The 26,787-nt window shown below is 44.0% G+C and overlaps 1 protein-coding gene across 1 annotated transcript; it reads right to left on the reverse strand.

Moving 5' to 3' along the window:
- Nucleotides 1-1,613: 1,613 nt before the first annotated feature.
- EIF3B (eukaryotic translation initiation factor 3 subunit B) lies at nucleotides 1,614-26,097 on the reverse strand (the record flags this gene model as incomplete). The annotated part of the gene is given in 18 exon segments (XM_084250481.1): nucleotides 1,614-1,811; nucleotides 2,073-2,181; nucleotides 2,578-2,655; nucleotides 3,298-3,423; nucleotides 5,667-5,805; nucleotides 6,613-6,691; nucleotides 8,973-9,093; nucleotides 10,164-10,247; nucleotides 11,829-12,039; nucleotides 13,124-13,170; nucleotides 14,126-14,192; nucleotides 14,283-14,414; nucleotides 17,122-17,279; nucleotides 18,017-18,145; nucleotides 18,335-18,392; nucleotides 18,717-18,836; nucleotides 21,788-21,980; nucleotides 25,680-26,097. Coding segments are annotated over 18 exon segments (2,373 nt in total). The 3' UTR covers nucleotides 1,614-1,707.
- Nucleotides 26,098-26,787: the final 690 nt, after the last annotated feature.

Raw genomic sequence — 26,787 nt, forward strand, 5'->3', positions numbered from 1 at the left:
ACGTGCACAGAAGGCATGAAGACACTTACGTGACAAGATGCAACAATGATGGAACTGCAGAGAAAGCAGACAGGACGGGCCAAGGCTGAACACCGCCCTCTCACCCAGGGGACCACCTTGAGGCCAACTCCCAGGCTGGCCACGCGACCACACAGCCGAGGATCACACAGCACCGCTGCCTCGTAGCAAGGGCAGTCAGCCTCCGATTCTGAGATGTCTCTAGGTTTGTGGATGTCTGATTTCAAAGTGTGGTTGTTCTGCGCTTTGCTGTTTTTTTAAACTAAGCTTCAGGTCCCAGCAGGTAAAAGAGGAGAAAGAAACTCCAACTTCACAAGGCACCAACGGTCATCTAGACCTGGCAGACAAAATTGGATTGGTATCACATGGATTTCACTCCCTTCTCAGTGGGGGAAAAGTAGTAAATATGGAAAGAGGACCAACTGGCTAAAACAAATCTCAGTGTAAGTCTTCACACTTGCAGAACTCCAAGGAAAAGTCTAAAGGATTTTTTTCTCATCCAGAAAAATGACAAGCACAGAAAACAAACAGAAAGACTGCTCAGTTGTTTCCTGGGCCTCCTGGACGAACACGTCACTTTAGAAAGCTCAGCTGAAAACGCAGAAAACCAGGAGGCTGTATGTTCCCTCCTTGTTATGTGTGCCTAAGGCAGGTGAATGTTGGGTGCCCAGGAGTGCTGCCAGGGGAGGAGGCAAGAGGCACCAAATTCAAGGCCACTATCTATGTTTAAAGAGAGGAGAAAGACAGCTTTTTCATACAGGTTTGCTTTATTTCCACGTTCAGCCTGTTGAGAGAACCTGCCACAACCTGAATGGTGGGGCACACAGCCCTCTGAGTGGCGCCTGCTCCCCTCTGGTGTTTGGGACACTCCTACACTCGCCCCTGCCCAAGGAACAGTGAGTCCGCAAAGGGAAGCCACTCCCCCTGATGGTGCACCTCAGAATCCCACCAATAGCAGCAGGGAAAGGTGCCCACCGCAGCACTGCACAAAGAAGTCTAATACTGGTGGTGCTGAATTAAAAAACTCAAACAAGAAAAGTTTTAAAGCAGTGCCTTAACACCACCCCCACTGTAGATACCAGGGGTCAAAAGGCACAGCAGTGTGTGGAGATGGAGAATCTCAGGAGTGGTCACAGTCCAGAGCAAGAGCGCACAGGTAAATTCAGAGTCGTGCAGGCTTTCTGCAAAAGGATGACCTTGGTTCTGGCACACGATTCAGCAACGCTGCAACAAAAGAACAACTGTTCACCTGTCATGTAACCTAGCAGATCTAGACTGGACCTGCTAGATCTGGGCACCGTTGTTATTTAGCAATGCCCACCTTTCTGTGGGACATACCGAGGTCTTCTAGCAAGGACACCTGCAGATGCTGCAGTACAGCCTCACTCTCCCCCAGACATGTCAACCACCAGAATCTGCCCTGGCCTGTCCAGCCACAGCCAAACCCTGCTCTGAAGGAGCACTCCCTGCAAAGCCTTCAGATAAAGAGTTCGCCCCCAACACTCAAGAGAACAGCACCTGACCACAATTCAAGAGCAAAGCTTTTAACTGTGACTACATGAAACAGGATGTTCATTTAAGATACCTTAAGATATTTTCTAACTTGCGAATGTAACAGAACAAAAAAGAAAAAATAACCAACAGACTACTAGCTATTCCTATCTGGGGTCTTACCACAGTGCTCTCGGATCACTCCTGATTCCCAAGAGGAATGATTTCTTCAGTGACAAAAAACTCAATGGTCTCCTCCTCCCAGTCATCGACGTTGCTGTCCAGCTCATCCGTGTCCACACCTGAGAAGACAGAGGGGAAGGGCTATGCAGGGTGCAGATGAGGGAGCTTCAGGAGATCACACACCAAACCAGCCAAGAGGCTGTGTGCAAACACAAGGAATGTGGACTTGAACCTGCAGGCAGGGGGAGACTCAGTTCTTTGTAAGAATCTTTCAACAAACACCTGTTGTTTACTAAGAAACCTAGGAAATTAACACAGATGCAAAAAGAGAAATATTTCAGCAAATATTAAAATAATCTATCTGCAGCTGATCAAGTTACCTCCTCGCAACTCCAGACGTTCGTTTTTCTGCTCCATATAGAGTTCTTGGGCCATTTTCCGGTATTTTCGGAAATCTTCCATCATGGTTCGTCTTCTCTCAACCAATTCCTATGTAGAGAGTTGGGGGAAGTTGCAGAGCCATTACTTAACTTTCCATGATGTTTTTGCTTAACCAAAGGAACGCCAATCACTAGGCGAGGTGAGAACTACTATTTAGAGAATGAAAACAGGAATGGTGGAATATGTTGGTTTTCACTTTTCTTCCAATATCACACATAGCCCTACTCCACCCACCAACCTTTCTGGATTACTGTACTATCCCACGCCCACCCGGATATCTAAAAAGCCAGCCACCAAGTTTACAGTCAGGTCTGGCATAATGCTGCCCCAAGCAGTTGTCCCTAAGGGACAGTTCCCGCCCGGCCCTGCCTTCCCACAGCCAGCACTGGCTCCTCTCTGTCCATCAAGGGATGGGGGCCATCTTGGGCTATCTCAGAGGCTGACCTTTGAGGCTTTGGATTGGCTCAAACGATCCTTCTGCTCAAAGATCTTGGAGTATTTCTTCAGATCTTTTTTAATTTGCTGAAACAAAGACAAGTCACTCAGGATTTAAACATCCAAAGCAAGAACCACAAACACAATCTTCAAAGTTGCTAATGTGAGACGACGGCCTCCAGGAGCTCTCTAGCACCAGTGCTGCCTGCACTTCACTCAGTAAGACCGGCTTGCCTTCCTCAGATTTACTCTCCTCTCAGCTTTGCCTTAATACCACCTGCGTATTTCACCAGTTATATAAATCCCACGCTATCTCTTCTAATGCCACCAGGACTTTTTCATAGTACCTCCAGTTCACACAAACTTCCTTACTGTTCTCTTTTTTAATCCTACTGTCACTCTTACAGAGTTATACTTGAATTTCCCTGTCTGCCTACGTGAGGGAAAATTGTACCTACTAGCTAGCAGAGTCTAACAATGAGTCAGATACTACAACCAAAAGGTAATACTGTCAAATAACACTTGACTATAAAAAAGGATTTGAAATGAGTCAAGGCACTGACAGATGTTCTTATTATTTTTGCATCTCTCTTCACAGGGTCCTCTGTACATGCAATGTTTTGATTACTCACTTATTATTACCTTAAAAATAACAGGGAAAAAGAACAACTTTCCTCTAAGTTCCTCAATCACTCCACACCCTTACTTAACCTGGTTGGGTCACCAGACCTTTATCTGATCCTGGCTCAGGAGTGTTGGGGGCCGAGGTCTCCACAGCAGCTGGCAAAAGCGATCCTTGTTATTCTTTTGCAGAAGGCGTCCTTGGAAAGTCCACAACCAGTAAGCATTGTCCACCTAAAAGAGCCAGGTCACACTGAGCTGCTCACCCCGGCAAGTTTCACAAGAGATGCAGAGAATCTAAGAGTCTCTAATGTCAACAGAATCAACAAAACTACTTGATTTATTAACAAATGCTTGAGAGTCAGACAAAGTCATGGGCATTTGGAAGACGTGGGTGAGCAAAAACAAGTTTCTGCCTTTGTTAAACTCCCACTCAGCAGAGAAGACAGCAAATAGGAGATTGTGGAGAGTTACATAGTAAAGCGCAGCACACAGAAATTGCAAACAAAACACAGGCCTTTTCACTACTGGTCTGTGATAAAGAATTACATCAGCACACACTGTCGCTCAACTGTTTGAGACTTTCTCAATAAAGAAAGAGAGGCCTGGTTTCACTCTCCAGTGAAGGCTGTGCAGAGCAGCAATTTAACAGAGTGGTCAGTCCAAAAGAGAGTTCCAAGGTGAGTTTCACTGAGGCAATATTTGAACAAATTAGGATACAGACACAATCAAGATTAAATACTGACATTTCCAGTGCTATTTTTAAGACCGTGTTTCTGCAAGTTCTTTTTTTTTTAATATTTATTTATTTATGCATACAAGAACTGGGGTGTAAGCCAGAGGTGGGGGGGTGAGAGGATTCACCACAGACAGAGTAGGAAACAGAACAGGCAGACTGACTGAAATACACTGCTGAGGGGAGTAGTGGGCGAGACAGGAGAGGTCTGCTGCACCATGTGGGTAGCTCCCTGGCCGGGGATCGAATTCATGTGCAGACAGCTTCATAGGCTGTGTCTTCACCTGTTGCACCACCAGGGAGGCCCAAGTTCATTATTTTGTAAAAGAGAATTACCTTAATTTGACCTCACTGGCGCTTTACATGCATGAGCAGGTTCACCTGTCAATACCTCAATCAATTAATGTAATTCAATATAGAAAGAAATCCCCAGAGCAAACTTCTCCATCACTCTGGGAGTAGTGAGGTTTACAAATAATGCTGGAAAAAAACAGTGGCCTGCAGACACTATGTACATCCCCACAGAGGACAGAATTTCTGAATTTTTTCAAGTTCTTTTTTCAGATGCTAAAGAGAAAAATGGATTCTGGCCTGAGAAAAAAACTTGCACAAATACATTTTTCGTGCACTTCCTGTGAGTTCACAGGTCACAGAAAAAGAAGCTCCCTCACTACTGGGTACCAGACATGTGCCTGCCCAAACCTCCCTCTGCAATTCCAGAATCCTCTGTGGTCCACTGACACACTCTGAAGTCTACTGCGCAAGAGAGCGGTGATGATCATTTCAAAGTAAATACATGAATAGCAAACAGAGTCTTGCATGCCAATTCATTCAATCAGCAAAACCTGACTGTACCATGACAATGCCAGGCAGCGCTCAAATCAGAGCAAGAAAAAAGGTGTTCGCCCTCACAGTGTTCTATTCCAGCAGGAAAAGGAGACAATGCACTCAATTACCTAAAATGAATTCATATCATCCTGAGCTCCATGAAAAATTAGAGATGATACAGCGGCTGCCCTGGTGGGGAGCCGCTATAGATATGAGCTTAGGGACACCTGAGACAGGAGACCCCAAACACATGGGAACTATATTTCAGGTGGCGGAAGAACACAGAAGCCAAGAGGCAGGGGCAAGCATGGGAACTCAAGGTCAGTGTGGCCTCCACCCAGGGAACAGACAAGCAGGAGATACAATCAGAGCCAGCAAAGGCTGTACCACAAAGAGCTATACAGGCTGGCAACCAGGTAATTATTATCCACACCGTGAAGCTTTTAAAAGGAAAATGATGACACTGGAAAAACATGTAGAAACCAGGATGTATCCTCATTCTATTTCCAGGCCACAGTAAGCAATTCGGTTCATTTTAAACCGCAGTAGCACTTTGCAGACTGGGAACGCAGATTGATTTTCACTTTAAAAATTTTTCTGGCTACTGCACCAGAGGATGGCAGGCTGGTCTAACTAGAACAGGTGGCAGGTGGGGCAGCTGACAAATGATGAGAGAGAAATCAAGGAATGCAACCTATTTATAGAAAAGGCTGGCAGTCTCAGGTGATCGGCTGGCTGGGCAGAAAATATCAACCAACTAACAAGTTAACAGCAATGCCCACTCCTTAAGGATTGGGAGGGAAGAGGTTAATACCATGCTTGGCACTCTTCCTGAAGTAAAACGTCATCTGCCTGCCTGGTACGGCCTGGTTTCACACTGCACAGAGGTTTTAGTTTACATGGGTCTGCATACCTTATGGCTCCACCAGGACACAGAGGTGACAACATAGCGCCCAGTAGGATCCCATTCAACATCAGAGGCCATGTAGTGTTCTGCAATGTTCATGACTGTACAGTCTGACGTGTCCACAAATGCCAAGGCACCGTTCATGCTGAGGAGAAACAGGCAGAGTCAATCTAAGTAAGAAACTCAATTTCTGCAGAAGCTTTTCTGGCATTCCCACTCATTAAGGGGTAGGGCTCAGCACATGGATCAGGAGCCTCAAGTGTCCCCTAACCACAGCTTTGTTACTGTGGTTATAACACATAAATATCACCCATCTCCCAAGGATGTTGTGAATTAAAATCCATGAAGTGCACGTGGCGAGCATAGCTGTCTGCTATTGCTATGTTCAGAGGAAAGATTATCTGAGGCTAAGCCCCCAAAATTTCAATAAGTGGGGCCTTCGTGAAGGAGAAATAAGCAACTGAGGGTGCTCTAATGCAGAACCAAGATACTGCAGCAAAATTTTCAAGATTTCTATACATTTTGTTGGAACAGCAACTAAGCAGGGAATATGGGAAAGGTGAGTTTGTATGTTCTCTGGATTATACCAGCCACCTGAGGACGGACAGGGCAGGCCTATTAGTCTTCCCACATTAGGCTAATTGATGGCCAGCAAGAGCACTTGCTTAGAAAGGAATTACAACACATAGTTGTGTCTTCAAGACAGCACTGAAAGCATCTATATGTTGCCTGTTTTAACCTGCTTGGCCTTGGTCAAGTCTGGGGAGCAGGATGGAGACACCACAGGTTGATATGTGCCATATCTGGAAACTGGTTAAGACACTTCCACAGTAAAGGCCCTCTCCCAAGTACTCAAGGACTGGAGCACTACAGTCAACATTCAGAACCCAGACAGGAGACACAAGGCTCAAAGGTTAGGGCCTCTCACACTGAGTAGAAGGCAGGCACCTACCTCCTTAGACCAGCCAACACCACAAACTGCCCCTGGGGACTCCAAAAGATGGTGTTTGCCTGCTGTTTATCAAACATTTCTGAAAGGAAAGAAAGGACCTATTAAAAATCTTTGTAAAGCTTCAACAGTCAAGGTGCAGACCAGACTGAAGGACATGGCTATGGGCTCACCCTGCCCTCATTGTGTATCTCTGGTAACAATAAACCTACAGCCAGAACTCTATATTCCAGACCTATCTGTACCTGTGACCACTGTTTCAGGACATCTATCATTTAAATACACCTTCAGTAATAGCCTACACTTAAAAATGAGGGGGCCAAGGAAGTCTAAAGCTACAATACTGATTTTAATGTTTCATATATGAAACCATCTACACATCACGAATTAATTGGATAAAAGAATACTTACAGGGGCCTCCCTAGTGGTCCAAGGGGTTAAGTTTCAGCACTATGAAGCAATCCAGCATGAGTTTGATCCCTGGTCTGGAGTTGACCCACATGGCGCAGCAGACCTCTCCTGTCTTGCTGGCTGCTCCCCTCAGCAGTGTATTTCAGTAGATCTGCCTGTTTTGCTGCCCATTCTGTCTCTGATGAATCCGCTCACCCCACCCCCACACCTGTCCTACACCCCAGTTCTTCTTTGCATAAATAAACAAAAATAAATCTTAAAAAAGAAAAAAGATCCACTTAAAATAAACATGCAATTTCAACCAGGGAAGAAACCCAGCCTCCATAAGATTCTCAAAGGTATAACAAAAAACAAACCCTAAAATCCATTCTTTTAGTTGAGCTAAGCATCTCCCTAAACTGTATGTCCATAGAAACTTAAACCCATCATCTCTGCAAATACTCTTAATTGCTTACTCCCTGACAGGCCCCTGTGCAGCGACTCAGGGTCTCTTCACTCAAGAGAATGCACCGAAGTAACATCTGGGGCACATTCCTTCTATCCATAATTGATTTAAAGAAATGTGAGTGGCGCAGAAAGAAAGAGGACATGATAAAGGCCTTACCACCTTGTGGGAGTAGGATTCTTAGAGCAAACAAAAGAAAACTTATTTGACCAAGTTTCCTGAAACACTAACCGCTGCGACGTGGGCACAAGGGAATTACACTGACTCCTCAAGAAAGGTGTCCAATGCAAACCACTCAGGAGGTGAAAGGCATTTTTACTTGCTGTTTCAAAATCTATTTTATAACAAGATGTGACTTAAAGTCTTCTGAGAGTCTACAGATGTCTCTGTCACTTTTATATCAAAAACATGATACAATCAGGGCCTCTCCGGTGGCGCAGCGGTTGAGCGCTGGGTTGCGAAGCTGCCCGCAGCCTCTGTGGTGCCGGTTCGATCCCCGGCTGCTCCCCGGCCACCAGAGGAGGGTCCCACATGGCGCGCAGACCTCTCCTGCTGCGCCCGCTGCTCCCCTCAGCGGTGTACTTCAGTCCTTCTGCCTGCTCTGCTCCCTGCTCTGGCTCTGGTGAATTCTCTCGCCCTCCCGTGCCTCTGACTGTACCCAGTGCTTGCATAAATAAATAAATAAATAGATAGATAAATAAATAGATAAATAAATAAATAAATCTTTAAAAAAAAAAAGATGCAATCAGTTCTGTGACAGTCAACTGATTCTATCACTAAATTACTACACATGTCAAGAAGTGGCAACTTACACTGTTTACAGAACTCTTTCTGTACAAGCCATTCCTGGGGCACAAGCTGCTCTAAGACACAGGGATTAGCACACTATCATCACGGTAAAAAGGCAATGCAAAGCAGCCAGGATACGTCTGGCTAGAGTGCAGCCACGTCTCTGGGGGACACAAGCGGTCCCTACCACTTCTGCCACCACATGGAAGAGATGCTATGAAGCAATCAGCAACGGCATCCAGCACCATGTTCACTGAGGACATCCATGTGCTGATAAGCACTGACCACACAGGATAAGTAAGCACAGTATACATTGGGGAAAGGAGCAGGCCCATCTGGACTAGGAGCAGTTTAGTGCTGCCAACACTGCAAAGGACAGGGCCCTTGCAAGCAGAGCAGAACGAGGGTGGGAACCAAAGAATCCGGACCAAGAGACAGGCACGTGGCCCCCCGAGACCAGAGAGAAAGAACAGCAATAGTCGTAAGAAGAAGAGACAAGACTTCATCATCCCAAAGGAGGGGTAGAGAGCACAGGTCCAGAAATGTGAATGTTCCTGTGGCTATAAAGCGCGCCTTCCAGCGTTATCATCACTGTCATTCACTGGAAACATACCATTCACATGGACATAGCCAGATGCATGCTCAGGCCCAAGCAGCTGCCCATGGCTAGATTCTATCATGTGCGTCCATCTACCCAAGGTGGGGTGCGGTTACTTACTGATGAGCTCAATCTTCCCGTTGTTTTTCACGTGGTAGAAAGAAACTGATATCCGAGGGGCCTCCCCGTGCAGAACAGCAAACTTACTCCCATTTGGTTCCCAAGCAAAAGCTATGATGGTTTCTATGATCAAGAAAAAAAGGATGAGCCTCTCTCTTTTGTCACTTAAAGAAACAACATCCCTGACTAGGTATAACTGTCATTATTCTACCGGAGAAATGTCCCAAATTCTGAAATTCATTTAAATGTCATAAAGCAGGTACAGGAACAAAGATGCACACTACACAGAGTACCAAAGTGGCGCAGTTAAGTCATGCCTGAGAGATGAAATGAGTTATGTGCCTTAGTGGTCATGAGGTGATACTAATGAGGCATGGCCCCAGATAACCCTTTCTAACATTCACCACTGTACCTACAATAGAATTTTATTGCCACTAGGAAGGTGGCCATGTTTGCATTTTCCCATCTCTGTACCTGCCTCCTCCCAGAAAAATAAAGTCACACTAAAATAAAAGATAAGGGCCTCCCTGGTGGCGCAAGGAGTTAAGTGTCAGCACTATGAAGCTATCGTCAGCCACTGCAACCTGCATTCGATCCCCGGCCAGGGAATAGTGCAGCAGACCTCTCCTGTCTCGCCCACTACTCCCCCCCAGCAGTGTATTTCAGTAAATCTGCCTGTTCTGTTCCCCACTCTGCCTCTGGTGAATCCTCTCACCACCACCCCCCACGTCTGGCCTACACCCTGTTTTTATATGCATAAATCTTTAAAAAAAATAAATAAAAGTGAAATTTCCCATCTAAAAACAGAAACACAGCATCTGAAGAGTTTAATGATCCAAAACAAAAAAGGATCTATGAAATTGAAGCTTTAGTAGATAAAAATGAAAAGCTCTGCTGCTGCCTGACATTGACTGCCTAATGAAAACCTGTTCTTTGCACCTTTTCCCCTCTGCTATACAAGTTGGTCACAGTGGTGTGAAAAAGAATGGGGTGTCTTCACTTAGTTGTTGGCAAGCTTCAGACAAGTTGTAGAGGACAGAAGAAAATTCTGAACTGAGTCACGTTTGCAATGTGAAGCAGCTAACTATTCAGTGGGAGAGTTCAGTCTCTAAGCAATCAATTCACACTAACGTTCTAAAGCTCAAACATAGCACTCGGCACATAACAAGCATCTGCACTCCCAAGACTACAACAGAACTTGCCTTTCATTTCGACAACATCGACAGGTACCTGTTTTTCCCTCATTCGGAAAATTTCAAAATTTGTGACAACACCCTGTTAAAAAAAAAAAGGGGGGGGAAGAGTGACATTCTGGAAACTGAAAACACAAAGTCATAAAGGACACCCAAGGATTTGATAAAAGATTACATTTATACACTTGGTAAAGACTTAGGAGTATTTGCTGTGATTAAAATAAACCCATCATGATAAAACAAGAATCCCTTATGCTGACAAAGGTAGAAATCTGCAGGCTCTGTGGGAAGGAACTGGATACTCTCTCTGGTCCAGAATCTTTTTCAAAGAACAGCCCTACAGTTAATACTCATAAGTACAAATAGTTTCAAGGATCCACACTACAGCTTTTCTGCAAAACTTCTGCAGTGTGCTCTAAAGGTCCAGCACCAGGGACTGATTGTCAAGGAAAAGTATGAACATGTAGATACACTGTGTAAAAGCAGGACTCAGTACTGGATGAAAACATTAAGATGAATGGATCAGCACAGTCATACTATCACACAATGGAATTTACTCAGCCATAGAGAATGAGGCACTGACACTAGCCACATCCTAGATACACCTTAAAAACGATCCTCAGTGAAGGAAGCAGGTACGAAGTCGCATACTATATGACTCCATTCATACAACATATCCAGAATAGGAAATGCAGAGACAAAACGCATTAGTGGATGTTGGGAACAAGGGTTTTAGGGGACTGTGGAGCATGGGGAATAATGGGTATGGGACCCTTTATGGAGTGGTAAAATGTTCTGGAATTAAGATAGTGATGATGGGGCCTCCCTGGTGGTGCAAGGGGTTAAGCACTGCACTATGAAGCAGTCCACAGCCTCTGCAGCACAAGTTTGATCCCCAGCCGGCCAGAGAGAAACCCACATGGCGAAGCAGACCTCTCCTGTCTCGGCCACTGCTCCCCTCAGCAGTGGTTTCAGTCTGTCTGCCTGTTCTGTTCCCCTCTCTGTCTCTGATGAATCCTCTCACCCCCCCACCCATCTCTGGACTGTATCCCAGCTCTTGTATGCATAAATAAATAAATCTTTAAAAAAAAAAAAAAAGATAATGATGATGGTTGCCCAAACTTGTAAATGTGCTAAAATGTCACCGAACTGTAAATTGTAAAGGGGTGAATTTTATGGCACATAAATTATGTCTCTAGAATGTCCTTTTGTAAAGGGAAAAGGAATACTTATTTTTATTAGAAGGAAAAATCGGGCATTTTTGGGAGGGAGCAATAAATATTAAATGATAACAAAAAATATGAGTACAGAGCTGTTAAACATGTTATTTATTATGTTTAGAAAAAAGATTAAAAAGAAAACATTCATTTTAACTGCCAAAAGAAAAGCTAGTGTCTGGAGGAGATTCTACTATATCCCTTGTTAACTCCAACTATGCCAAAGTATTACTCACTCCAAAAATTTCATTCAAAAACTATACTCCTCAGTTAGAATGTGACAAGAGCTCTCAGTTATGACATGCCAGCTAACTACTTTTGGTATCAGGTGAATCTGAAAATAACCCATAAATTGGAACCACAAAACTCATTACACCAGGTTCCAAATGCAGACTGAGTAGGAACAACGTAGAAAGAATGGCCTGTGCCCACTGGCATCCACTCACCTGGGTACCTTTTGGCGTCCTATCTACTTTAACACACAAGTAATCTCCATTTTTTTGCCAATGTAGTTTGCAATCCACAACATTAAAAAGATTCCTAACTCTGATCTCTTGTCTCGTGGGAAGCTGCATCAGGGTTACCCTGGCTGGAATATCTTTGTCTTCAGGCACCCAAAAGGCTATTATGTTTCCACCAGGAGACCAAGAGAAGTCTCTGTAGAACAAAGAAAATCAAATGTTATACAGGAATGGCAAAGTGATGATAAAAGGATTGTAGTTAGGCCCAAGAGCTAAATCAGAGGTCCACTCTGGTGTATTTATACCAAAAACAGCAGTAGCAGAGTACTGAGCTCTCGCCACAGGGGCCCTTTCCTAGACCTGAAACGCAGTGCTGGTAAAGACATAGGAGTATTTGATATGATTAAAATTACACCCATCATGATAAAATATTTACTCTGTGAGAGGGGCTCACGATGCCACCCAGTCACCCAGCAGACCAGTCAGGACTCACACCAGGTTCTGATACTCCACATCCTGACCACCACATCCTGATGCTATAAGCCAAATAAAGTATTTTTTAGGCTGATAACCCAGTTATATGATTGATGAACTCATTAAGATACAAGAAGGGTAAAAGCCCCAAACAAAAAGATTAAGAAGGAAGAGAATTAATAAGAGTTAGGGCAATTTCCTCTACTGTAAATTACCCTAAAAGGTCGATGCTGAGTGAAAAATTCACCTGCTCAGATATATAAACACCATCTTTACCTGAGTTTATAAAGAATCAATCCCTGACCTTAATTTTAATTATAAGCCAATTTTCTCCAAGAATATAAAACTAAACAGGAATAAGAAACGTGAATGTCCCTGCTCTACTGACACTTTCCTGGGAAAAGAATAACTAACTCTGAGATGTCAAACAAAATGTCTACTCCTTGCCAGTGAAGATGAGCTGCAATTCACTAATGGCGATCTGCACCCTATCTCACAGATGACCTCTCAACCAAGTAGAGCCCCCTCTTCCTCAAAGACTGCACCCCAAGTCTCTGGTTCCAAGACAGAGATTATGAGAGGAAAGAAGCCCAACACTCCACAGCCATCAAGATGTCTTATGTGCAAGAAGGGGAAACATGAGGGTGAGGGCTGGGAGTGGAAACCTGCTAACAAACTGCCAAGTGAGAGGTGGACGCAGGTCTATGCACAGTCCTGTGTTTCTAGAAGGACAAGTTCTATAAGGACAAGTGTTTCCTGACTTTAACAACTGCTTACTCACTGACTTGATGGGAATGGTCACTTACTTTATGCCAGATATCTTCAAGCTCTTCTTGTCCAAAAGACCCATAGACTGTAGGGTAGGAAAAAAGTCAAGTTAAATCAGGGCAAAGTCTCCATAATGCATACACTTTTGACAAAAAAAAAAAAGAGAGAGATTCTGATGTGAGCTTGCCAGAGAGCAGCATAAGCAAAGCTGCTGAGATGAACAATGTAACAATATACCTATAGCAGTTAAGAATACACTACTGGACCTCCCAGGTGGCGCAGCGGCTGAGCGCTGGGTTGCGAAGCTGCCCGCAGCCTCTGCAGTGCCAGTTCGATCCCCGGCTGCTCCCCGGCCACCGGAGGAGGGTCCCACATGGCGCGCAGACCTCTCCTGCTGCCCACTGCTCCCCTCAGCAGCATACTTCGGTCCTTCTGACTGCTCTGCTCCCCGCTCTGGCTCTGGTAAATTCTCTCACCCTCCCGCGCTTCTGACTGTACCCAGTGCTTGTATAAATAAATAAATAAATCTTAAAAAAAAAAAAAAAAAAAAGAATACACTACTGAGATCATTTCATTTTCTCCCATCCTTGATTCACAGCAGCAGCGAAGGGGACTGAAAAAGATCAAAATCCAATATCCTATGCCTTCACTTGGCATGTATAAAGCCCTTCTTCCTTAAAAATACTACAAATTAAGGAAAGCACTCCATCTTCAAGTAGTTCCAATCAGAAAATATTCAAGAAAGGGCCTCCCTGGTGGTGCAGGGGTTAAAAGATAGCACTATCAAGCTATCGCCAGCCACTGCAATATGAGTTGAGTTTGATCCCCAGCTGGTCAGGGAGCAACTCACAAGGCACAGCAGATCTCTCCTGCCTCACCCACTGCTCCCCTCAGCAGTGTATTTCACTAGATCTACCTGTTCTGCTCCCCACTCTCTCTGGTGAATCCTCTCAGCCCCCACACCTCTGGCTTACCCCAGTTCTTGCATGCATAAATAAATGAATCTTAAATAAAAAAGTTCAGGTAATTAAATGACTTACCGGAGTTTCATAGATACTGAGTGTGTCCATTGTCATTCTGGCGAAGAATTTGCCATCATGACTCCACCTAGGACAGAAAAAAAGAAGTGCAAGGCTATGGGGGGGGGGCGGCAGCAACTACAAAGAGGTCATCACTAGCTATCACCTGTCCACTTACTTAAAAATAGGCCAATGGGCTGAGCTTTCACAGTGAAAACCTCTCTTCTTCTGTCCGGTCAGAATGTCCCAGATGATGATGGCCTGCGGGTCATCCTGTGTGTCCATCAGAGGGCTAAAAGTCACCAGATATCTGGAACAATAGGAACAATAGTTAGGATTTCCTTCCCACCTCCATCTATCTACTATGTGGCTATAACGAGTACTTGAACCCATGTTGTACAAAGGTTCCTGCAATCACAAGTGAGGCCAGAACAAGCAGCGAAGACTCATACAACCAAATTCCCAGGCTTCCCTGGCACACTCTCCCATCAGCACAGTTCCATTCCAGAGATCCCACCAAAATGGAAAGGAACCACTTCCATAGTACCAGGGCACTCCAAAGCCTCACCACTAAAATCAGGACAAGAACAAATCCAACAGATTGCAAACAAGTCTGCTCATGGGCTCTAGTGGAAGCAGCGGTGAGGAATTCTCTTACATCAGCTCTATGATGTTTAATTCAGATGGCAGATAAACAGAACCGATGGCCACATGCAATTCAAAAACAACGCTGACTGACAAGGCACTTCTATGCCAGTTTCCCCCAGCAACCACTCTAACTGTTAGCTTGTCTACACTTGGGTATATAAAGGACAACTATCCAAACCAGACTGCTCTCTTGTAACAGTGGATGTAGAAAATGCAGAAGCAAGCACAACACAAGCAGCTTCTTGACAGGGCTTCCTTGAGTACATCTTTTTCTCATGAGGTTACCATACTGATTTGCTAGATTAAAAATGAGGCATCATCTCCCCCCACAACATAAAATTCCCTATTTGGACCTATGCTATACACCTGGAAAGGACACAATGAAACTACCCTTGAACTACAGCACTTAATTGAAAAAGTTTTTTCAGGCCTCCCTGTGGCACAGGGGTTAAAGTCTCAGGGCTATCAAGCTATTGCCAGCCATTGCTCCATGAGTTCGATCCCCAGCCAGGGAGCTAACCCATATGGTGCAGCAGACCTCTCCTGTCTCACCCACTGCTCCCCTCAGCAGTGTATTTCAGTAGAGTCACCTGTACTGCTCCCCATTCTGCCTCTGATGAATCCTCCTCCTCACCCCTCCTCTGGCCTAAACTGCAGTTCTTGTGTGCATATATAAAAATAAATCGTGTGTGTGTGTGTGTGTGTGTATGAAAAAAAGTTTTTTCACACTGTTATACAAAGTGTTCATTCACTCATACATTCATTCAAGCATGTCACACATTAGGTGCTTTGCAACATGCCAGGGATACAACAGTGAGTAAGAGACAGTCCAGTCTCTGCTCCTGAGTGAGCAATGTGTAAGCTGATACACTACAACTTAACATAGTCATGTTTTACAACATAAACAATATCTGTGAGCATGCATGTGGAACTAACTTCCTGAAGGACTGAGAAAGGCTCCTAGGAAATGAAGAAGCAACCTCTGAAGCCTGCAAGTCACTGGCACAGAGATCAGGAATCTAGTGCAGATACTGCTGGAATGAGCAGTATCAATTATTTTGCACCAAGCACAAAAAGTGGTTGTGCATTAAAGAAAACTTAAGAGTCACTTTATCAAAATTAAATACTCATCAGCTAGAGTACAAGATCATAGAAATGTGTTTTATTTTTAAGCAAGCAGACCAACCCTGAAGTTTAAGTAAGCAGACCAATCCTGAAGCAGACCAAGCCACCCAGTCTGGTATTCTGAACAAGTCAACATCGAAATAAATGAACAGGGAAGGATGTGTTCACTAAGATAAAAAAAGATTTAACAGGCACCAGGATCAAACACAACATGAACACCCTACTGGATCCAGATCAGAACTGCCTATAAATAAAGGCTATTCAGGGATGAAAGGGGGACATACCTATCGGTATTAGGTAGTATTAAACTGCTATCCCTGTTACATGTGGGAATATGACTGCCAAGGCACGGCTTTTCTGTAGCCATGCATACTTTACTTTTGTACCACCGACTTCAACTTACTCAAAAACTTCTGAAGCCACTATAGCAAGCTAAACAGTGACTGGCATATGGATGTTACTACCTACAATTCTCTTTAGTTTTTCATGTGCTAGAAAAATTTTATACTACAAATTTGAAAGAAAAGGTGCAGTACCAAGAGCCGTGTGGCACAAGGGCTTCATCTAGTCTCACAAGGAACCCAGGTCACAAGGCAAGATGCTGAGCTGCTGCAGACCGCATCCACAGAAAGTCAGAAAGCACTAGCAATGCGGAAAGCAGGAGCGTCAAGTCCTACACTGACATGGGCACTGACAGGAGACAGGAAGGACCCCGTGTGGCCAGAGCAGTGCTCCCCCAGGCTCCTCAGATAAAACCTTTGCTCCATGGAAATCTAACAAATGAGAAAAATTCACTCACAGGAAAATTACATCTGCAAAATACATGACTTGAGGCCAGACCCTTGAACTGAAGGGAAAAAGTTTTTAAAATAACATTACAGAAGCAAATAACTAACTGGAATGTGGAAATACATTAAATAAGTAAACATTAAATGCTCAGAAATTAATAACTACACTATGGTTATAGAAGACAATTTCCTGTTTCTCAGAAATACACATGTGAGCTGAAGGGTCATCATATTTCACTTACTACTTAATGGCTCAGGAGGAAAATCAAGTTTGTGTATCTGGAGAAAGACACTGATAAAGCAACAAAATGTTAACTAGAAGTGTTTTGTACTCTTCCTGTGACTATTCCATTAAATTTGCAATGACTTCAAAATAAAAAGGTTTTAAAATTATCTGTAGAAGGTTAGCAGGAGGTAGAAAGAACAGAGCTCATGTGCATTTTTCTAACAGCTTACCTTTCACAAGGTGAGAAGTCAATAAGCTGAACCCCTTGGTGGCTGAATCTCTGAATTTGTTTGAATTTCTCTCCTCCCCAAAGAGCAATGCCTCGTTGATGAAAAGTAGCCAGGTAGGTACCCTTAGGCGACCAACGCACATATGTCTCTGTCCATCTCTGTGGGGGAAAAAAGTCAGTGCCAACACTAACACACCACAAGAAAACCAAGGCAAAGAGTCCTTTAAAAGCAAATAAGAAATTTGCTTCTTATGCTTTTTTTCTTAATTTATGTATTTTTTAAATATATTTTTAAATATATATTTTATTTTTTAAATATATATATAAAATATATTTTTATTTATACATTTTAAATATATATTTTTTAAATATATATTTTTTAAAAATATATTTTAAATATATATGTTATATATATGTTATATATATTATATATATTTTTAAATATATTTTAAATATATATTTTAAAAAATATATATATTTATATATATTTTTAAATATATATTTTATTTTATACATTTTTACATCATTTTTCATTTTTGCACAATGTATGCATTTTCATCTTGGTTATAGTTCCCATACAATTCCCACCTATTCCCTCGTCCCGCAGTGTGTCTCTGGTTTATAACTGCTTGTTGATTTTGATTTTCACTTTACTAGAACTAGGTTTTTTCCTGGTCCCTTATTTAGGTTTTCTAAATTCCTACTACGAGTGAGATCATCTTTATGCTCTTAGTTGAGAAACACAAAAAATCTACTCATAGAACTAATTTCAAAACTGGAAGAATAAAAGAAGTTCTCAGATGTAATCAAGAACATGTCACTTCACCTGCTCCTGCACCCCAAATCCCTTTGGTCAAGGACAGAGAAGTGAACCTCCACAAGCAGTAGACACCCACCGCTCTCTCTTCAATTGAAACAGGGTCTTTCACATCATTCCAGAATATGGACGTGCGGTCCCCGCTCTCAAAGATCACACTGTACTGATCTCTGCATTCTGCCTCTTCAAGCCAGTAACGCAAGTTTCCCTGGAAAAAGAACCAAAGGCAAGAGAGAAGACATTTCATTAATTTTAACTAGAGAAAACTGACTCCTAATTTACTGCTTACAGTTGTAACGAATTCAATTGGCACCTCTAACTCCTGGAGGATTGTTCACCTCCAGCCAAGAGATTACCCAGCGTTTCTAATTATTTGTATAGACTTCACACAACATACCAAATCTTTGAAAGGCTGTTTCTCAGGAATATCCCACTCATCACTGATCGTCATATACCTGGAAGAGAGAACAAATGGGTTTAGTGGCACACTGTTGTAATGGTTAGTGAACAGGTGCTTACTACCCTGCAGTCCTCAACTACAGGCAGTGCTGTGCCCTCCCCCAGAGGGGGCAAAAGACACAGGATAAATGGGAGGGGACGTTGTTAAGAGAGGTGTGCCACAGTTGGGAATATGAGGGGACAGGGACATAGAATGGTCCTACAGTGGTCTGACCAAAAAAGACTACCTGGAAAGCCACTCATCACATCTTACCCCACAAATACTGAGCCTTTCCAATCATAGGAGTCTCCAGGTTATCAAAGCACAAGTCTGAACTCACTTGTCAAAGTCAGTGAAAAGGTTGACCCGGAATGTGTGCTGCTTGTCAAGCTTGTAACCATCAGCATTCTTCACTGCATCCAAGGCATGCGCGGGAGACGCATATTCCAGGAAGATGTACCTGAAATGGGAGAATGATTTGCACAAATGCAGACTTTAGGATTAAGCTGGTCATGCTCAAAACACCCAGTCCTCTCTACACAAGCTGTAAACACTGGAAGCTTCTGAAACCCACCATACTGCCATGTATATCTCAATTACTCAATTACCAGCAAAGTAGTTCCCTACACAAAAATGAAATCCTAATGAAAGAGCCAAAATCTCTGAACTTCAGAATCATAAACTACAGAAAAGCTGATCATTCAAAATGCTCATCTTCACTGTTTAACAGTTTTAAGGACATATCTATCAAAATTTACAAAATTGTATTTTTTTAAATTATACAAGTCTATTATACGTCAGTTGCTGCAGGGAGCCTTGCTGCCCCAGCCAGGTAAGACACTTGCAAGCAGCTAAGAAAAGGGCTTCACACCATGGGGCTGAAGATATCCAAAGAGCCTCACACCGTGGGGCTGAAGATTTAACATCCCTTTGTTTTTTGTTCTTGGCCATATAAGAAAAAACTCAGAAAACACATTGGGCAATAAAGTATAAGAATATTATAAGCACATGGCACGGAGAATTACCTGCTTAAAAATTAAACACTGTAAATTTGGCCTGCCTGACAATGGGAAAGAGTTTGTTAAACATGAACATGCCTGACAAGCAATCCAAGACGATTATCGTTAAGTCCTTCTTTTGCTTTTTTTTTTTGACATTTCTTAAGAACGTTTTTAAATGAAGTTAATTGTGTTAAGGAGTTTCTAGGCAGAAAAAGTTCTGATAGCTGAGAAGCAGCTGGTCTCTGGCTGAAGGCCATATGAATAGAAGAGTCTTTGGATGCTTAGGCTTTAGCTGATAGGGGTGTACTGGCGGCTATCAACTGTCTTAGGTAATTGTCTAGCTGAAATAATGAGTTTTAGCGTAAGGCTTAGTTTCTTATCTATTAACCTTGAAGGTTGCCTTCTTGCTGAGAGCACGTAGTAGCCAAAAGTCTATGGGAAAGAATACACTGATTGTTTCTGCTTTGCGTCTATGCATATGATGATGTCATCTCACTGCTTGCAAAAAATGAATAGACAGACCTGCTGAGTCCCTCAGTAGAAGATACTAGCACCTCATCGAGTGTCGGTGTCTCCTCACTACCTCATCCCCTTCCCCTCAGCCCTTAACGTTTCTCCTAGTCCATCTCATCCTTTCAGGGACTCCAGACACGACATTTTGCCGAAAGCTGGTCTGCGGCAGTCAGTAATCTCAACAGAACTGTTCTAAAATGTGTAGTCTAACATTACCCATTACAGGCAAAACTGCAAAGATTCTCAGAGGATGTTTCATTATAATAAAAAACACAATATAAGCAATTGCTGGTCAAAGGAGGCCATCTTTCCACTTAGTTCTAGAAACAGAATGCATCAGAAACATTACATGGATTTCATAATCGTTTCAGAAACTGAACTATTATAGGTAGTTCCCAAAATCTGCTTTAAAAAATCATCCTACTCCTGTCTATAAAAAGACAATTTTGCTTGTACTTTTTTTTTTTAAGATTTATTTTTATTTATTTATGCACACAAATGCTGGGGTGTAGGCCAGAGATGCAGGGGGTAAGAGGATTCACCAGAAACAGAGTGGGGAGAACAGGCAGACCTACTGAAATACACTGTTGAGGGGAGCAGTGGGTGAGACAGGAGAGGTCTGCTGCGCCATGTGGGTTAGCTCCCTGGCCGGATATCAATCTAATACCACAGTGGCTGGCAATAGCTTGATAGTGCTGAGACTTTAACCCCTGCGCCACCTGGGAGGGAGGCCCTTGCTTATACTCTTAATGGATGCTACATACGAGAAACTTCAATAGATGAAGTTTGACAAGACGTGGAGCAACAACAGGCTCCCAAACTTCCAGCTAGAGTATAAACCCACAAGCACCCTGGAGAGCACAACCTGACATTGCTGAGTGGCAATACAATGACAGGCATTTCACAGAGCTCCAGAATTCCATTCCCAGGTATGTACAATAACGAGTCTCTCCCACTAGCTTGCAAGTGAGTAGGTACTATATTGTTTTTAATTCCAAAATACTGAATGTTAATAGATGAAAAACAGATAAACTGCTGTATGTAATAGACTACCACAGCATTTAAAATAAAGGAATTAGAATTTTATCAATCAACAAAGAATACTGAATTGAAAAAGCAGATTTCAGGATACATACTTTTTGCCACTATTTTAAAAAGACGCATTAAGTTAGGTAATACTAAAAAAGTTGCTTTCACCTAAACCATTTCACATGTTAAAGCATAAAAAAGTAAATGTAGGGCCTCCCCAGTGACACAGCACTGTGAAGCTGTCCGCAGCATGTGTAGAGTGGGTTTGATTCCCAGCTGGCTAGGGAGATTCCCACATGGCATGGCAGACCTCTCGGTTGGGCTAGCTGCTCCCCTCAACAGTGTATTACGGTCATCTGCCTGTTCTACTCCCCGCTCTGTCTCTGGTGAATCCTCTCACCCTCCCGTGCCTCTGGAATGTACCCCAGCTCTTGTATAAAAAATAAATCTAAAAAAAAGGTAAATGTATCTTAGAATCAATAAAAAGCCGTATGTAAAATTTTCCTAAATTCTGCCAGTTTTCAAATAAGTAGGTCCCTCTACTCAGGATTTATCTTGTGTCAATTACTGTTCTGATAGCAAAAGACTTAAATATCTAACTCTGATTTCTTAACAATTTAGTAGCCAACTGGTAGTATCTTAATATAACAACCAAACTTAGATTTCCTTCTCTCAATATGATAACCCCAAGACCGTATCATTGCTCCACAGGGATGGTAGCTAAGGATGGCCCGCATAATGCCTGAGGCGAGTGGCTACATCAAGGCATGTGCTGTGTCCCTGTGAACTCTGGCAACCAGATTACCAGGGGTGTCACATACACCAAGGAAAAAGGCCAACAACACTTCAATGAGAGGGCATTACTTACCCTTTTGTCTTCCCGTCTTCCTCTGGATAAAAATCATTAATGATTTTCCCAAACTTGGAAAATATTTTATGAATGACATTTTTTAGTTTCTCCAACCGATCAGGTCCCACTTGAGGAACATTGTCCACCACGATCACTGAATCGATTCCATCTGCTTCCTGTGGCCGATCTTTCAGTACATCTCCCAATAATTCTGTATGAATGAAAGATGTGTCAAATGACTTCTGACCAAGCAAAACATTAAGACATTACCTTAACACATTGAACGAATTTCCAAGAAACAAAAAGAATAATCTAAATGCTTTCACTGTGAACAAATCAGTCCTAGCTTGACTCAAAATGTAAACATGATAGAATAAAAGAAGATTTTATCTCTTCATACTGCTTTTGACAGTCAAGATATGTGAACTGATATCTAAAAATGAAAGATCTTAAGTGAATTTTTTAAAAAGACTTTAATAATGATGAAAAAAAAAAAAGATTGCCTATCACCAAGAATCAGGAAAAAAACAACTTGGGTTGGGGGTATGCCTCCCCAACCCACCACCAGACACCTTCTTCTTCTGAAACAAAACAAGCCCATTATTCAAATATCCACCTCGTAACAAATATCCACCACGTGAAGAGAACCTGGGGCTAAGACTGGCATTTAAATGAGTTCAGAGAATATACAAGTTCATGAACATGCAAATATAACGTCTCTTATAACTGATGGCGCCAAGTCAATGAAACGCCTCACAGAGTTGTTGGAGACATCATTTAGATGTTAAATTCGTAAATGCTTAGGACAGTGCTTGAAACAGCAGTATGGGTTAACTTTTACTTTCAAACTACAAAATTCAAAATGTGATGTCACCTGCTTTTAAATCAAGACCATAGACCCTAAATTTTAAGTACTTAAATTTCTTAGAATTCCTTCATGTCCAGCAAATGGTCAGCTAAAATAAGAAAAAATCACCAAGAGAAATGCCTGATCAGCTGCGGGAGATAAGCACTTGGGGGTCAAATGGCATACCAAATGAAAGGTCTTACCTTTTCAATCTAAACTCTGTACAAACCCAATTAGTTAGGTTTGTACAGATTCTATAAATTACAGGCACTGGATTACAAGCTATAACAAACAGATCTTTAAAACTGTCATCAAAGCACACTGGTTATATGAAACTGAACCCATACAGACAAAATGAGAACACAAAGTTATTTCCAAACAGGTAACTAAAGAATGGCATGTTACTCTTCTATCTACTTGTTCAAAAATCTAATTATCACTCCTTGTATTGTATTCGTAAGAATATCAATATGCAAAGCAGGAACACATCAGAAAATATTCTTAGCTATGGTTCATTCTCAAAAGTTATGGTGGGGCCTCCCTGGTGGTGAAGCGGTTGAGCACTGGGTTGCAAAGCTGCCCGCAGCCTCTGCAATGCTGGTTCGATTCCCAGCTGCTCCCCGGCCACCGAAGGAGGGTCCCATGTGGCACGCAGACCTCTCCTGCCGCCCGCTGCTCCCCTCAGCAGTGTACTTCGGTCCTCTGCCTGCTCTGCTCCCCGCTCTGGCTCTGGTGAATTCCCTCACCCTCCCGCGCTTCTGACTGTACCCAGTGCTTGTATAAATAAATAAATAAATCTTTAAAAAAAAAAAAAAGTTAAGGTGAATTCTCCACTTCAGTGTTTGAAATTTTCCATAATAGGAAGTTTGGAAGGCAAAAAGGTCTTTGAAAAAAGCAAACTCCTTTAATTTCAAGAGACAGTTGTGTCACGAACTGCTATCAACGCATTTATGAATATTAAAGATGCTTCCTTGAAAAGAGAATGATCACTTAAGTGTTAAAGAAGCTTAAATTGAGACCATACAAAGAGAAAAAAAGGGAAAGATGAGAGCAAGCAAATGTGAGATGCTTTCCCTATAAAGACTGGAGGCATAAATGCCTGAGTTCTTTTTAAAGATCACTACCCATACAATTAAATGGCCTGTTAAGCCAGCTCTGAATTTACAAGATTTATAATAAAAAGTTCAGCCTCTTCCCACAATCTTGTAAGTGTCTACTTTGTAAAAATCTGCCCATATGCAATGAAGGAGTAACTATAGTAAACACACAACACATTTCATTCATCACTACCACAGCATGTGTGCCACTCCCAGACTCCCCATCTGGCTCCAGAAGAAAAGGCAATTCTCAAAACTAGACAGCAAATTAAAAGATAAATATTTAATGACCTAAAAAAAAATCATTTAGAGTTATAACTTTTATCACTGATTGTTTAGCTAAGCACTGTAGGCAGAGAAAGGATAAAGATTAAGACACATTAATAATTTGCATCCAAGAATTGGCCCCTAGAAGAGGGTTCTTCCTGAGCCTCAGTCCATTTTCAAAAGAACCGGTACCATCTGCATCTTCTCTGATTTACTACAAACAGTTCTTTTCATGAACAGAACACGCTTGAGGTACTGACCACAACCAAGTGACCTGATCCACGAACACTGACAGCCTGTTTGGTGGTAGTTCCTTAAGACCAGGAGCCTAACTGGTTACTCTGGAAATATATCAGGACCACAAGGCTCCCCAAGGCACTCAACCTGGCTGCCCTGTGCTCGCTTTAGCACCCTCTGACACGCACACACTCAATTCTGCATATAATTCACAATCTGAAAATATGGTGTGAATTAGGTGGGCTCAAATGATGCTTTTTTAAAAAAAAAAAAATTCGATAGCAGAGTTAAAATTCAAGGGCTTTATTGGTTTATGTGATAAAAAGAACAGTGTCTGGTGGGGTCCAGTGAACACTGCCTCCCTGTGAAGGAGTCTACCTACACCAGAAGGAACACATTTTCTCACAGAAAGAGGCTTTGACTAATCAGCAACTTCCAAGTCTTCACTAGCTTGTAGACTCTTTCCACCCTTACACACTAAAATGTCTTTTATGTAATAAAAATGACACAATGACAATAAGTACTTTAAAATTGCACTCAAATTACAAGTTGACAACCCTACTGATTCTCTAAACTTTTTCACCTGAAGAAGAATCTTCATGCTGACTCAATCTCAATGAAATCACACATCTAAAAACAACCTTACTTAATATGACAATTTCTTATTTTTTGATGTAGCCCTTGCTATTTTAATAACATTCTATTTTCCCATCTTACTGTAACAGTCAACACACAGAGAAAGCCGCTCGTGTGCTCCCAGCTGGCAGACTCAGAACAGATAAACACGAAACAGAAACCAACGGAAACACTTCAGACAGCCCTCACCGGAGGTCACTTTTGGATACAGAATTTCTCAGACATGCCTGTTAATACAGAAGGAAAAGAAGGCAAGTCAAGGTAGAATCAACAATACCAAAACCTGAGCAACTTGCCAACAGAACGAAGGTCTGGTCGGCTGAAGAGAGAACCAAACACGGATTTGGGGGCCGGCTTGACACTGTCCTACTGAAGAATTCTGCAGGCAGAAGCTTCTGTGGGGCCCAAGCACCCAGCTCTGCACGACAGGCCGTTCCCACTCTAAAAAGCCAGCGTCCTCACCGCCCCTACCGAGCGGGCACCGACTCCTTCCCTGGCCTGGGGGCTGACCCAACCCTGAGGACGGCAGCCTGTCCCCCGGCACGTGCGGTGCCCGCGGGGCTCTGCCCCGGCAGCCTCGCCGCCGCGCACACCACCGCGGCCCCCAGCGCGCCGGCTGCGTCACCAGCCTGCAAGGCACAGGTTCGGGAGCTGACAGCCGGCTCCCCAAGCTAGTTCCTCCCAGCCCCCACTTTTGCAAACAGCAAAGAAAAGCGGAGGCGCCAAGCTCCCACGAAGCCCTCCCCTGCGCGCGGGAGCCCCGACGGGGCAGGGGGCCGCTGACTGGCAGAGCCCGGGGCCCTCGCGCCGACGGCCCGCGCCTCACCTTCCTCGCTCACGTCGTCCACGAAGTCCTCGGGGTCGCTGAAGGAAGGCTCCTCCGCGTCGCCGTCTTCCCCGCCTGCCCCCTCGGAACGGGCCTCGGCCGCCGCGTCCCGGGCCTGCTCCCCCGGGGCGTCCTCCGCGGCCGAGGCGACGGCGGTGGGTTCCTCAGACGGAGGGGACGCGGGACGGTCGTCCGCACCCGCCGCGCTCTCCTCGCCCTCGGCCGTCGGCCCGTCCACCGGGACGTCGGGCCGGGGATCGGCCTCCGCCGCGTCCTCGCCGCCCACCGCCTCCTCCGCGCCGGGCCCCGGCGGCCGCAGGGGCTCCTCCCCTAGCGGCGGCTCGGCAGCCGGCTGCTGCTCGGGCTCGGCCGGATCCTCGGCCGCCTCGGGCCCCGCCACGTTCTCCGCGTCCTGCATGGGCCCGCCGCTGCCGCCTCGCCGCACTGCCGCGCTTCCGACTCTCCCAGGCCGCACCGCGCGGCGCCTGCCGCCGGGCCACGTGCGCGCAGACCCGGCGCCGCTAGGGCTGGGGGAGGGGGGGACGCCCACGCCCTGACGCCTCCCAGCGCGGGCCCGCGAGCTCAGGGGACGGAAAGGGTCTACCCAGATTACCGCGATCGCCCCCAAACAAGCACGTGCTCCACTGCAGTCACCACGGCGGCCTGGGTCAAGCTATAAACTGATTGGGGGTTCCGGGCCCCCTACTTGTGCTGGCGAGTGGTCTCGCCCAACATGGCAGCCACTCCCTTCCTTCTCCCGTCGGGCGCTGCGGGAAAGGACCAAACTATTAGTGACGCGACAGGGGGGGAGCAGACATCACTCCTGGCTGCCGCATTGCATGAAAACCTAATTTAACTGAAAATTTCATATTGGGGGAAAAATTGGAGTCCAACAAACTGGTGTGGTTGTGATAGCTTAGCCTTTTTCCAACGTTTATCTGGCATGACTAAACTCCCCCTTTCACTTCTCGGTTTTTAGACTCGTCTACTGACTGGGCAAAAGAATGGACGATTCCAAAATAGAAAAGGAATTCCTGGAGAGCCAGAGATGACCGCCACTACTAGACACGCAACTGCCTGCGTCATACAAAACTTAGTGTGTTGCTTA

This window comes from Talpa europaea (assembly GCF_964194135.1).
Source record: "Talpa europaea genome assembly, chromosome: 12".
NCBI lineage: Eukaryota > Metazoa > Chordata > Mammalia > Eulipotyphla > Talpidae > Talpa > Talpa europaea.